Source organism: Polyodon spathula, chromosome 42, assembly GCF_017654505.1.
Source record: "Polyodon spathula isolate WHYD16114869_AA chromosome 42, ASM1765450v1, whole genome shotgun sequence".
NCBI classification, from domain to species: Eukaryota; Metazoa; Chordata; class Actinopteri; order Acipenseriformes; family Polyodontidae; genus Polyodon; species Polyodon spathula.
In genome coordinates, this window is record NC_054575.1 from 3,293,575 (window position 1) to 3,307,679 (window position 14,105).

General features: G+C 42.1%; 1 protein-coding gene across 3 annotated transcripts; it reads left to right on the plus strand.

Annotated features, from left to right (window-relative positions):
* The first annotated feature begins 341 nt into the window (after positions 1-341).
* Positions 342-11,687, plus strand: LOC121305225 (RNA-binding protein FUS-like). 3 transcript variants are annotated; one of them, XM_041236768.1, is made up of 15 exons: positions 342-450; positions 1,694-1,718; positions 2,114-2,274; positions 2,553-2,721; positions 3,151-3,404; positions 3,757-3,937; positions 6,553-6,587; positions 8,140-8,178; positions 8,514-8,623; positions 9,142-9,271; positions 9,650-9,751; positions 10,027-10,162; positions 10,495-10,589; positions 11,042-11,177; positions 11,489-11,687. In XM_041236768.1, the coding sequence occupies exons 1-15, from the start codon at positions 438-440 to the stop codon at positions 11,526-11,528; spliced, it is 1,626 nt and encodes a 541-aa protein (XP_041092702.1). In that variant the 5' UTR covers positions 342-437; the 3' UTR covers positions 11,529-11,687. The 3 variants fall into 3 exon arrangements, with proteins under 3 accessions (XP_041092702.1, XP_041092704.1, XP_041092703.1); XM_041236769.1 differs by lacking the exon at positions 6,553-6,587 and having other exon boundaries at positions 382-450; XM_041236770.1 differs by lacking the exons at positions 3,757-3,937; positions 6,553-6,587.
* The last annotated feature ends 2,418 nt before the right edge of the window (positions 11,688-14,105 follow it).

A 14,105-nucleotide genomic window follows, 5' to 3' on the forward strand; every position in this document is an offset into this window, starting at 1 on the left:
CCCCCCACTCCCACCTGTTGGTACCATCCGAAACACCTACGAAACTGAAACAGCTGCTGTGGAACATACCATACCGTTCAAACAAAATAGGGGGGGAGTATTCAATTACATATAATAAAAAAAAGTATAATAAACACAACTTTCCACCACACGCTGATATTATTATTATTATTATAAATGATATTCTTCTCTTGTTACTTTGATACGGTTTTTGGAAACGCTGGTGCGACGTTGAGCATTAGTTATGGTACGCGGACGCCCCTTTTTCTTTTGGAGTGGGCCCGCCCTGCAGCGACTATAAATACAGCGGCTGGAATTTTTTTTGCCTCACTTTTACTCTGGTCTCGCTTGTGGGAAGAGGTCGAGTTTCCTTCTCTGTTGCTGCGAGCTGAAATTTAACTTTTACAAAGAGAAAAAAGCGCTTAAAACAGCGAACTATGGCGTCCAACGGTAAGGATAAACATTTAAGCCAGTGTGTTTCTCTTTTAATTGATATTTAAAAACGACTGTAATTCGTAACGCGCGATATTATATATGTTTTTTTTTTTTAATTAGTTTCCTCACTCGAGATATAATTCGAGTTTAAAACGTTAGCGACGCGATAATTTCTCTTTTTAAATTAGATTCCGGCTGTTTTTAATTCGTTTTTGTCGACGCTTGTTTGCCGGTCCTTTCGACACAAAGGAGGCAAAAAAAAAAAAAAAAAAAAAAAACCCGCCATTTTGTGACTAATTTAATTTCGGGACCTTTTATACCGCAAATATTAAAACTATTTCACCCCAAGCTACGTTTTTACAACTGGATTTATCTTCAATTTAAGTATGTGGTTTGTTTCGGACGGTTTTTATTTTTTAATTTTTTTTTAAATCGCTTTTTTTTATGAATGGCGCAGGTTTGTCATCCGGGTACCTTTCTTCTAGCCCCCCATTCATTCCCTCTGTAAACTGGAGACGAGGGTATTATTATTAGTTTTTATTATATTTTATTAATCGAGCGAGGTTTAAATGAGTATATTCTGTTGCTAGTTAATCTGTAAAGCGACAGGAGTCTCATTTCTCCCCCTATCTGGTTTTTATCAAGGTTTGTAAACCCCTCTCTTTCACCACGTGTGTGTGTGTAAGTTATATTCAAGCTTTCATTAACAGATCTCTCTATTTAAATGGCCGGTACGCGACTTTTAAAGTGATACTTTAACATTTAATTTGTTTTTTTATAAGCTAATGTTAAGCATGTTGTGTTTCGGTCAGATTCAACTATTTATAAAAAAAAAATCGGTCTACAGCAGTTGTAATAGGTGTTATGAGAATAGAAATGTGTATTTCTAGATATCTTATCTGTGTGTAAATGATATAATCTCGATAGCTATCTATCCACTTATCCAAATATATTTAATGACTATTTAAGTCATTTGTTTTACAGTAGAATACCAAAATCGATGGCTAATCAGCCTCTTGTGTTAATTAGCTAGCCTGCAGCCTTCTTCACTGCCGGTCTGCAGGCTCTGTGTGGAAGTGAATCCTTATTGGCTGGCTTCTGAATTGTAAAGGCGAGGGAAGGACGGTGTCTAGTTTTTTGAAATCCATGCTTTAATGAACATTTATGAATGCCTGTTTGTTCAGTAAAACACATTTCAAAGTTTTTTCTGCACACTGGTTAATATTTAAATATACTAACCTGCTTTTATTTTTTTCAGATTATTCCCAGACAGCAGCACAAGGGTAAGAATTGGTTTTATTAACCAGAACTTTTGTGGGGCTTAAATGTAAATGGTTAACTCAATTCAAGTTTTTATCGTCCTTGATTTGAAACTCTAGTTACTTCAACACCAAAATTTGAAATTGACTTCCATCAGAACACTACTGGGACCATTATGTTTAATTAATTCGCCCTTAAATTCAGTCTATCTGTGTTTTGGGTCGTATTGACCTGGTGCAAGTGGTCATTGTGCAGATGCTTTGATCCAATAGGACCTTGTTTTTGCGTCTCGTCCAAAGGACGGAATTGATTTTGAAAAAGCAACTGTGGGGGAATCAACCTGTCAAACTGTAGTGTTTTGGTAGAGACTTGTCTGCTTTTTGCTATGTCTTGTCATGTTTTTCTTTCCTCCCCATAGCTATGGAGCGTATGGTGCTCAAGCAGGGCAAGGCTATACCCAGCCACCAGCCCAGGCCTACAGCCAGCAGAGCTATGCCAGCTATGGACAGTCCTCTGACACCAGTGCAGCCAGTTACAGCCAGGGAGGTTACGGGGCTGCCTATGGACAGACCCAGACAGGTGGGGTGCATCGTTCACTTTCTTTCTTTCTTTTTTTTTTTTTTTTTTTTTCTTTTTTTTGCTGTTGAGTGAACTGCTGCTTGGGTTTGTGTGGGTCGCTGCTCTCCACAGAGTCTTAAAGCATTGTCCCAGACCCTGCCGCCTGATTTCTAGGGAGGTTAGTCCCCACTAAAGACAATTACTGCAGAAACTCCCCTCCTTCCAATTCAAAGATGCTTTACTATAGCAGTAACAAATTATAGAAAATAAAAACCTATTCTCTCTTCCCCCCACCCCAGGTGGCTATGGAGCGCAGCCTGCCTCTCAGGGTTACAGCCAGTCCAGCCAGGCTTATGGAGCTGCTGGGTATGGGAGCAGCCAGGCCCCCCAGAGCAACTACGGGCAGCAGCCAGCCTCGTACCCGGGCTACGGGCAACAACAACCAGCCTCGGCCCCATCAGCTACCAGGTAACTACTGCAGTACACTGTGCACCGCTAACTGGACATTGCTACAGCGAGGTTTAGACAGGTCTGTCTGCTCTGGTTACAGGCTAGCTATCTTCAAACCCCCCCCCCCCCCCCCAGAGAAGGGGGGAGGAGATCTGTCAGGAGAGGAAGGGGTCGGAGATCTGTCAGCGACCAGAGTGAGAAGCATTCAATCACATCCTCTATTCTTTTTGAATTTGCTGTCTATTCTTTGGCCCTCATATGCAGTTAGAGGACCACTTTAGATTGAAGTGAAGGGGCCTTTGGTGACTTCCCTATCTTTCCCATACACAATCCTCTATTCTTGTTTGAGATTTGCATGTTTCTTTGATCCTCCTATGCAGTTAGAGGGATCTTTTTAGATATGAAGGCATTTTTTCTTTATTGACTTCCCTCTTTCCCCCCCTCAAGCTACAGTAGCGCCTCCCAGGGTGCCTCTGGCTACACACAGCCTCAGAGTGGAGGGGTGGGGGCCAATGCTGGAGCTGCAGCAGGAGGGGGTTATGGACCCCCAGGGGGCTATGCTGGGCAGGGCCAGCCCCCTCAGCATTCAGCAGGAGGCGCAGGGAGCCAATACAGCCAACAGCAACCAAGCTACAATGCTCCCCCACCCCAGAGCTACAGCCAGCAGCAGGGGCAGTATGGTCAAGGAGGAGGAGCAGGAGGTAACTGTCACTTTTTAGCAGACTTTTCTATCCAAAAGGACAGAGCACGAGGAGGTTCTGTGACTTGCTCAGGGTCTCTCCCAGTCAGTGGCTGAGCTGGGATTTCGACTTCCTGGTGTCGAGACTCTCTAACCGCTGGGTGCATAAGTTTGACCCATTCCTGGTTTCCCCAGAGTAATGCACCTGAGCTTGTTCCCTAGATGCACTGTGGTCAAGCTGCTAGTAAAACCTGGAATGGGTGACACTGCTGTGCCACAGGAGTCAGATTCCCAGCCCTCCTGTCCCACTCCTTCTCTGCTATCTTGGAAGATGACAAACTTGCAATACTGAGATTCTTTTTTCATGTTTCCAGGGTACAGTCAGGAGCCTCCCCAGATGGGAGGGGGCGGAGGAGGAGGGGGGTACGGGGGTCCCGAGTCTGGCGGGTACGGAGGGCAGGATAGCAGAGGAAGGGGCAGGGGTGGATTTGGAGGAGGAAGAGGAGGCTTTGACAGGGGAGGAAGAGGAGGACCCAGAGGGAGAGGCGGCATGGGGTAGGTATCACATTTGGAGGGGGCAGTTGAAGCCTGCGTAAAGCTGGCTGTAGTCACTGGGTGGGTAGTGGTAATAAAGTTTAATATTAATTGGTATTCTGCAGTCAATGCTTAATTTTGGTGTGGATGTTCTCGGACCCCCCGCCCTGCACACGAGAGCAGTTTGCTGGGAGATGCTCCATAGCAAAGCCCTGACATGTGCGTACTTGCCCTGTAGTAGAGGGTAATGATTTCTATACAGCTGAACTAGAAAAAGCGATCTGCATGTCAAGTATTTGAAACTGTGTTAAATAGCCAGACCTGGGGGGGTGGGTTGAATTGATCTTGCTTCTGCAATGTAGAAAGGGTGAACTAGTGGCATGTTTTAATAATCCTTTGCACACACAAAGGGTGGCTTTGTTAGTTACCATTAAGAGAAGGCTATTTATTCACAAGCATGGAATTATGTACAGCTAGGATATAGTAGGGAGTACCCTTTTGGTCTCTTTGAAATCCACTTAACAATGTTGAATGTCATAACTTGTCAAGATAAAACAGGTTGATAACTTTCTATTTGAGGTTCAATGCGTAAGGCTGCAGTGTCGCAGACTGGTCGAGTTTACAAGAAGGTGATTTATAGATCTGTCTCGATGTTCTGATCTAAGTGGTCAAACTGTGGGTATTACAAAGCAGGTGTCCCTTGTGTAAAAGGGGGTTAGAGAATTGCAAAACAGCCTCCCCTGTTTTTATCCAACCCAAAAATACGTTGAGGCACAAACTCAAATGCTGAAGGATGCATCTTATGGGTCCGCTAAACTATCAAATTGTGTACTTGCAAAACTCCTAATTCTTGCATTTAGTAAGGTTCATTGGAATTGCATGAATTGTCAGTTCTTAGGTGTTTTGGTTTTGTCTACATGTTTCTGTTCCTAAACTTAACTGTCACACCCACACACAAATACTCTGTTTAATTTTCTCCCAAAACCTCAAGTGTGTGTGTGATAAGAGGTGGTGGTTTCACTTCATTCACTTGAGTTTCAATGAAGGTCACTAGTTGGGTCCATGCCTGAGGGATCGCTTGTGCAACCAAATCTCTAATGGTGCAATTTAATCTGCAAGGGCTTGATCCGAACCTGAGCAACTAGTAGTTTCCTGTTAAGTATATATAAGCTCCCGACTCGTCTCTCAGGTGTGGACCAAGCTTAACGCGATGTAAATCTAGTAGACTTCATGTAAATGCAGAACTGTTCCATTAAATTCATAAACCAGAATTGAGTTATCAGTTTTGCAAAAAATTTATAGGCGGCATAAATGCCACAATACCTGCACAAACAATTTTCTGAATCTTTCACTCAGAAGCAGTGATCTGCAAAAACTCGCACCAAGCGAGTTTTAAATGCAACTGTGGTGGTTTATTCAGCAGGTGTGTGGCTCTGTATTATACAGTGTTTGCTGTGGCTTGAGGTATACCTGCCTGATTTTTGGCACCCCCTATTGGGCTTGTGGTGGTACTGCACATTTCTTTATCTCCTGACAAACTGGGTTACAATTAAGTTATGGTTAATGAGGCATTCATGGTCAATTAGATTACCTGATGTTCTCAATAAGTGCTTGTGTGAGCTGAATTGGGAAGCAAATTTCTGTGAGTTGCAGTGGGAATTTCAAAGTTATTTCCAGCATTCCTGTATTTTAATGGTCTGGTCTTATGCCTATAAATTAGAAAAGATAATTTTTACAAAGTCTTTCAATACTGTGAATTCTGGTAAGTTTTTTTTTTTTTTTTTTTTTTTTTTTTTTTTTTTTGTCACTCCCTCGACCTGCTTAAACTAGTTAATTAACCCTTATGTCACCCCCCCCCCCACCCCCCCCCCCCCACCCAAAAAAAAAGCTCGAAACTTTTCTTGTGTATTAAACTCTACATTTTTGTGCCCCAGGCTTTTGTTTCTTCCCCCCCCAGGTTGCTATCAGTGGTTTTACTTCCAGCATCTTCTCTAGACACTTTCACAACAAAACTTAGTGTTCGTTTAGGACAGTTTTATAGAAATTAAGGTTTTTTTTTTTTTTGCGTTAAGGGTGGTTTGTCACACTGGTTGAACAGTAGCAAAGTTACCCTTTTGCTTTGTGTGTACAGAGCGGTTTAATCTTATTGGTGCTACACTCAATATGATACACTAAACACTTCTGGGCAGGTATTCAACAAATTCTTTCATTTTTAATGCAAGTTGGAAAGCAACACTACTGTCCTTCCGTTGGCTTTACAATGGTGGCAAGCCATATTTTTGTAGATGTAATCATTTCTGTACACTTTGGTATTTAAAAAAGCAGATTGGAAATAGTTTGTGATCCCTGGGACACAGGCACAGTTTCCTTGACCAGCTCGTTTTAGTTTAAGTAAATCTGGTTAATTTAAAAAAAAAAAAAAAAAAAAAAGTATATTCTGCTTTGAGGCAATTGTAGTCTCTCTTCTCTGAGAGACTCTAGATTTTCCACAACAGGCTCGGGAGGTTATTAGTGGGTTCAGGGTTCTGGGGGGGTGCTCTTCGAGTAATTCACGACGAGTGTCTGGGTGTCTCCGTCTGGTGCCGGAGCGTGGAACTAGATCTTCAAATCCTTTTGTTTCGATTTTTCTCCTTCAGCGGTGGGGACAGAGGAGGCTTCAGTAAATTCGGTGGTAAGTTGAAGTTTATTTAAACCAAAAAAAAATTATGTAGTGTGAATTTTGCTGAACTCTTGGATAACCCTGTGGGATCAATGGGTTTTCTTTAGGGGGTAGACTTTGAATCTCGGGTCATTTTCTGAACAACGTTGGTCAACTGATAGGTGATGTCAACAAGGATTGCATGCTGGGATGCAAAATGCAATAACATTGGAAACTGTTTTTTTTTTTTTTTGTTCTATGCAAAAGTTGTTTGGGGGTATACTTTTAAAGGCTTATTTTAAGCAGGATCCTAATGGTGAAAGGTATCCAGGTATGATCAGAACTTTGAGGGGCTTTTGTGAAAGTAATGGGAGGGGGGGGGGTAAGAGTGGATTAACCAGATTCAAATGATCTAATAGGAAAACAAAGGTTGATTCAAGTGGCATGTAACTAATGGCTTTTTAAAATTTTTATTCATGTGCTCCTGCTTGTTGGTGTGACCTGACAAAATCCATACCACAACTTTCAATAAAACGGATCAATTAAGGTGTAAGGAGATAGGCGAGGTTTAGTGACAAATGCAGTTCATAGTTCTACCACAAGATGGTAGTGTGGTCAATTAAGCTGGCTTATTGGTGTCTAAATCCAATTTTTTACCTTTTTGCAACAAGGTTGGTTAACTTTTTTTGGGGGGGGGCTTAACCCGATTGGTTGGTATTGAAGTAATTTGGGCCCTCTGCCTAATCATGTCAATTTGATCAAGGGCTGTCTTGCAAACAGATTAATAAACTGTTGCAACTTTGAGTGGTGTCAACTAATGTTTAAACGCTTGATAACATCTCAGGTGGTGGTTAGAGGTACATTCCCATCCCCCCCCCCCCCACACACACACTTCTGTTTTCCCCTCAGACTGACTTGTGCAGAAAAACTATCCAATTTTATGCAAGAAGCAGTCTGGTTTCAGTAATCTGTTAAGATTCTGTTTTGCATCTTAATCTGAAGCTAGGTAGAGAAACAGGGTTACTGGTTCAGGGGCCAAAGGCATTGATTCTCAAGAATCCCACATTCCTTATTGCAAAGGAATGACTTGCTGGGGTCCTGTGAAGGTGTTTATTTTAGGTTGGGTGTCTGAGAAGGGAGGTGGTATTTAATTGCCAAATCAAGGTGAATGGACATGTTTACATTTTTAAAGTCTTGATGCATTGTGAAACATCCCCCCCCCCAAAAAAAAAAATCTATTCCTGAACATTCAAGTGTTTAAGAGGGGTGGGGGGGGGTAACTTTTTTTTTAAATCCTAGTTCTTTTATAGGAACGGTTGCAATTCCACGTACAGGTCTAACTTCAACTGGCTTTATAAATTTAATTTGGGTTTCAGAAGCTTGTTTCAGTGTAGAAAGCTACCAATATTGCTACATTCATAGTGGCTTCTAAGTTGGTTATGCTTTTAAGGTGTCTTAGGGTTGTGAAAGGTGTCTTTTTTTTTTTAAATGAAGGGTGGTTTTGATTTTAAACTTGTACAGCAACACTGGAATTAATATTGCAGAGTTGAATTTCTCTGTACTAAAATACTGTTTCTTCTCAAAGGACCTAGAGATCAAAATCTTGGTGGACCACCCATGCCTAGTGAGTATTTTAGGTTTTTAACCTGTTGTCAGAACAAATGTATTGCAAAAAAGTTAATGGTATTTCAGGTTGGACTTCAATGACTTTTTGTCAAGATTTTTTATGGTGTGTAATTTGGCAGCTTTTATTGGACTATGAAGCTGAGGGGGTTCATTCTATATAGAGGGGGTGCAATTCTGAATTAACAAGGCAACATTCAGCAGCTTTCACTGGACTCTGAAGCAGTTTATTCCAATCAGGGGGTTGCAAAACTTGGCTACAGCTCCATAGACTGAACTTTGGATTAACTTGAGATGCACTGTCACCTTATGTCCTCCCTTTCTCATTCCCTCTAGTGCAAGAACAAGACAACTCTGACAACAACACCATCTTTGTGCAGGGGTTAGGGGATGGCTACACGGTCGACTCTGTGGCAGATTACTTCAAGCAAATTGGCATAATCAAGGTAACCTTGAATTAACGAAGGCCTACGGTTTGGGCCCTCGGGGGGTGGGGGAGTGTGAAGAACATCTTCCTGGAAGGTCAAAGTAAGGTTTCGCTACAATTTCACACTAGCTCTTAAATGGTACACCAAAGCAGAGGATAAAGACTGTTACTTTTGAACTTGACAGATTCTTGTTACTGTAGTGCAGTGGTTTGTGACCCTGGTCCTAGGGAACTGGGAACCGCCCCCTGCTGTTTATGGTTCATTCCAACAGAGCTCTCGCTTAACGAGACCCTTAATTGAAATGGTCGTTTGCTTAGGCTTTCAGCATTTAAACATTGCTTATTTCAAGTTGGCATGACTTTTGGAAGTTCTTGAACTCTGACCTGTTAAACCTGTGTTCAGCTTTTAATTTCAGTTCAATTAAACTGCCAAACAACCAGTTAAGATTGATTCAAATAGCGCTGCAGTTTACTAGACGAGCTCATGTCGTCACTCGCCTTGTGACAGCGGCTCGTGTGTCATTTCGTGACTTCCAGATTAATAAGAAGACTGGCTTGCCCATGATTAACCTCTACACAGACCGCGAGACGGGCAAGCTGAAGGGAGAAGCCACAGTGTCTTTTGACGACCCGCCCTCTGCCAAGGCTGCTATAGACTGGTTTGATGGTAAGTCTTATATGCTGTTTCGCTTGCCAGTCTAGAGTGATGGAATAGACATGAGGGGGGGGTTCTGAACCCCAGGACTGGATGCAGCGGGGCAGTTTCTAACCCTGCTCAAACTCCTGGCTCCTGATCATTTCAATATTAGACTTCATTGAGGGGAGCTCTGAACCCCAGTTCCATTTTTCAGAATCAATTTCCTTTTGAAGGATTGTGACCTACAGGAAGCAGCAGGTTGTTTTAACTTCAGCAGTTTTGATTAGTGTCTTGGAATTGACTTTAGTTCAGCAGATGCTTGGCCAAAGTGACGATGCTGAATGACTTGCAACAGGACCTTGGTCTTGTCCTCCTGAAGGGATTTGATTCCCAAGCCTTTATTTCCAGGCAAGGAATTCTGTGGGAATCCTCTGAAGGTCTCCTTCGCTACTCGCCGGGCTGACTTTGTGAGAGGGGGTGGGAACATGAGAGGAGGGCGTGGCCGAGGAGGTGAGCAGCCAATTGGATCCTTTTTAAAATCCTGAGTTGGTTCCTTGTTTAAAGCTGTGATTGACAGTGTGTGACAAATGGGGATTATTGCCATATAGAGAATTCTACCTTTGATAAAGCTGGACTGAAATTATCGTTTTATACAGCACTACTGTATCATTGTTAATGTATCTGATCTTAGACATTTCAGGGGGCTGGATTGTCGGTATTTTGATGTACGTGTTCACTGTTGCATTGTAATTCTTGTATTGACTCTCGATCCCTGCTCTGTTCAGACATGCCCTTTCGCTCCGAAGGGCCCATGGGGAGAGGAGGGTTTGGGGGAGGAAGAGGCGGAGGAGGGTTCCCTAGCAACAATGGAGGAGGCGGAGGGGGTCAGCAGAGAGCTGGAGACTGGAAATGCTCAAACCCGTGAGTATGCACTGGCACACCCCGAAGGAAATGGGGTTACTGTTTTGAATTAAATAATTTATCAATTAATCCTCATTTAAATGCCATTATCTAGCTTTTCAAATACAGGCTTGGTTAAAGATTTTGCAGTATTAACTTGCTATGTATACTTAAGATTGTCAAGTTTAAGATTTCCTTGTTTGAAAAGCTTTTTTTTTTTTTTAATTGCCTGTTTTAACCCTTGCTGTCAAATTAAGAGTACACAATTAAATGCAAGATTTGAAAAACCATCTAATCCATTTATTTGTACTCTATTAATCCTATGTCAATTTTTGCCTCTTCTCCTCCTGCAGTGATTGTGGGAACCTGAACTTCTCCTGGAGGAATGAGTGTAACCAATGCAAAGCGCCCAAACCAGAGGGGGCTGGCGGCCCCCCTCCCATGGGAGGTGAGTCTGTCCCACTGTAGAGGGGTAGCCTTTTTTTTGGGGTGGTGGTTCAGGGCAATATAGTACAGAATTGAGAACACTATTCCAAACAAATAAACCTTAAACTTGTGTGCGATACTGGAGGGGTAATATGACCCTGATATGAATGCTGTGTAATTCGCATGTTTCACAGTAATTTAACCCTTTCCAGTCCTCGGACGTAAAGCACAGGTCTCCTGGTCGTGTTCTCCTGGAGAAAGCAGAGAACCTGTTCTCATTTTAAATGGTGTGTGAAAATGGATTGACACGACTCCTTTTGACAAGTGCTGAATAAATGGACTGCAAAGGGTTAATGCAGTTTAGCTTAGACCACCAGATGCAGAAGGTGGTGTAGGCACATCCTGTTCTGTAACTTTGCAGTCTCTTTTTGGTTGCCTAACGTCTCTGTCTCTCGTGTGTCCGTCTCTCTCTAGGTGGTTTTGGTGGTGATCGTGGTGGCAGAGGTGGTTTTGACCGTGGCGGGTTTAGGGGGCGTGGTGGAGACCGAGGGGGTTTCCGCGGGAGGGGCGGTGACCGGGGAGGCTTTGGACAAGGGAAAATGGATGGCAGGTAAGACGCACAGTCTTCAGAATAAACCTGTGAATTTCTAGACTTTCAAATATTGAGTTAGGCACTGAAACGCCACATCTGTGGTTAAATTATATCGCCCTGCTGAATAATATCGATATCGGGGTCTAGTGCTGTATATTAGACATTTCAGATGTTCCCAGTCCTGTTTTTCTACACTTCAATCCAGGATTCTTAGATTATACAAAGCCTCTGGCAGTAGCTGTAGACTTGTAATCAGATTAAGTGGTTCTTAAGTTTTTACATGCAAGCTCTTATCATTGCTGTTCATGTAAATTTGTTTTTCTTTCCAGAGGTGAACACAGACAGGACAGACGAGACAGACCTTACTAAACTCAATACATCGCGGGACCACGATTTTCATTTTTTTTGTTCAGTTGTGTTTTTAAGTTGTACTTTTAGTCTGTCAAGTAAATTCCAGATTGTACCTTTTTCTCTTATCTGCCTCAGTTTGAACTTTGATTTTAAACAAATAAAGTGCTTTTGCATTCACCTTGCATATCCTGTCCAAGAACTGTACCAAGCAATTGCCTAATGATCCTGCAAATATCACACGATACACCCTACAGATTCTCATTGAGTTTGAAAAATTTAAAAATTCATTTGATCCCTGGTAAGCCATTTGTCTGTTGCACACTGTCAAATGCGTTTGTAACGAAAGTGACTAATTTAGAGGTGATTTCTGTGAAACTAAATGGGGCTTTTAAAATCGGCTGCATCTTTAACTTTGCTTGACAAGCAAAGTGCAAATGAGCACAACATTTCAAGTAATCTCTGCTGGACACAAACAAGTCTACTCATTGTGCAACTATTGAAATTAATCGGAGAATCACTTTCTGCTTTGGAATGAGTTGGTCAAGGTTTTTAGAAGTTTTTGATTTCTTAGAAATCAATTTTACTGTGGAAGATGCTGGAATATCAGAAGCCCTAAATATACTTGAATTTTGCACAACAAGGGGGTCATTAACAGGAACATTCCCTTATTGCATATGTGGTTAACTTAATCAATTTGCCTGCTAACATTGACAGTGTAATGCCTCTGATAGGGTCATGACCCCTGGCACAAAAAAAAAATCTTGCATTTTGGGGTCCCCTCTTGTAACTGCCCCTTTCCTCCCAGGGAATTTAGGACAGCATGATGCAGAGTGGCTGGGTCTCCTGCCAGCACAAAGATGTCCACTAAACTCTTCCAGGGCATGAGATGACTTGCTCTTTAGGTTTTAGGACAGGGGTTTGGCAAATGCCCTCATTGTCTGATGCTCTCCAGGCTCCTTCTCTAGGAGATATTCCTTAGCCCCACAGCCTGTTGCAGCTTCTGTTCAAGTATAGCTGCCCAACCAGGCATTGATTTCTAAGGAACATGTGTTGCCCTAACCAGCAATATAATGTATATTTTATTCTCTCTTCAAAGATGGCTTATTTCTCTGCAGAAGGGTTTAGTCCAGGGCAATTTACAGTTGTATACAATAGTGACTTCAGTCCTAATAAGAGAATACAGGACAGTGCGGTTTGATATTGGGACAGTGAGTGAGTTACAAGTGCGGGTGATGTAACATAGTACAGTGTGGGGTCAGTGCAGGGTTAACTACAGTAGATAAGTCCTACTTACTGTACTGAATGATGTATATTAAAGACATTTCAGGTAAGGGCTTTAGAAGCCCATGTCTTCTCCAGAAAGGGAGAGTTGAGTTTATGAGGGTTGCCAAAGCCATTACACCAAACGAATCTATGTTTTTAAAATAAAACTGACCCATCTCGCTCTCACCATTAATTTGTTCTTTTTTCCTCTCCCTATATATATATTTAAAAAAAAGGTTTTTATATATATATATATATATATATGGAGAGTGCTTCCCCCGTTTATAAAAGCAGTACTGTAATTTTTCTAAGTTTCCACGCTGTTCTGATTTTGCCGAACAGGAAAGCTCTGTGGTCTCGATGACCTTGTGTTTTCTCTTTTATTGTAACGAATGCTTTTCGTAAGAAAATTTTAAAAACCACACTAGGGATAGGACCTGCCTCGACTTTCACCTGCAAAACGCTTCATCTGGGAAAGAGGCAGTTCAGATATTTCTGAGAGAATGGATTTTAAAGATGGTCAGCGCTCCTTTAAAGGGAGGGGCCGGTGATCCTGTTAATAAAGCTAATAAGAGGGGAGAGAATGGCAGAAAAATTTCAAGAATTTTTTTTTTTCAAATAAATATAATTTTATTCCCAACATAAAGCCATGTGATTCATTCATAAATTAACACAACACATAAAGAACATGATTTATCATATAAATACTGTGTGTAAGCATTCAATATAACAGTCTTGGTAATGAAAAATGTAAACCAATGTCTGATCTATACTAAATGCAGTAGTGTTCCCTGAGGTTATTACTTTCTGTGTGTCTCTCTGTCTAATTGAAATGTCCTCATTCATTCTTTCTCCCCTTCCTCTTGTTCTCTCCCCCTTTTTCATTCTCTCCCACATCTCCCCTCCTCGTTCTCTCTCCTTTTTCATTCTCTCCCACCTCTCCCCTTCCTCTCGTTCTCCCCTTTTTCATTCTCTTCTCTACTTCCTCGTTCTTCCTTTCATTCTCTCCCCCTCCCTTTTCATTTTCTCCTTCACTTCCAGCAGTGTCAGCTCCCTCACTCCTCTTTCCAGTGTTTTCTCCAGACCTCTCAGTGCCAGACAAGCTCTGGTGTGACTGCTCCAGCTCCCTCTCCTCTCCGCTCTCTCTCCCTTGCTCCATTCTTCAGATTGGAAAAGAGAGACTGGAGGCTTGGCTGGAACTCCTAGCTGTGGAGCACAATGGAATGATACGCAACAAAACAGAACAATGTGCTTTACAGTGCTTCCCTATGCTTTACCAGACCTGCCTGTGCTTTACAATGCTTCCCTGTGCTTTACAATGCTTCCCTGTGC

What these genes read in the sequence shown, in the direction of transcription:
- LOC121305225 (XM_041236768.1), top strand. An exon ending in TCCCAGACAGCAGCACAAGG is followed by an intron (nt 1,719 to 2,113) that starts GTAAGAATTGGT and finishes TCCTCCCCATAG; the next exon opens with CTATGGAGCGTATGGTGCTC. An exon ending in AGAGGGAGAGGCGGCATGGG is followed by an intron (nt 3,938 to 6,552) that starts GTAGGTATCACA and finishes TTTCTCCTTCAG; the next exon opens with CGGTGGGGACAGAGGAGGCT.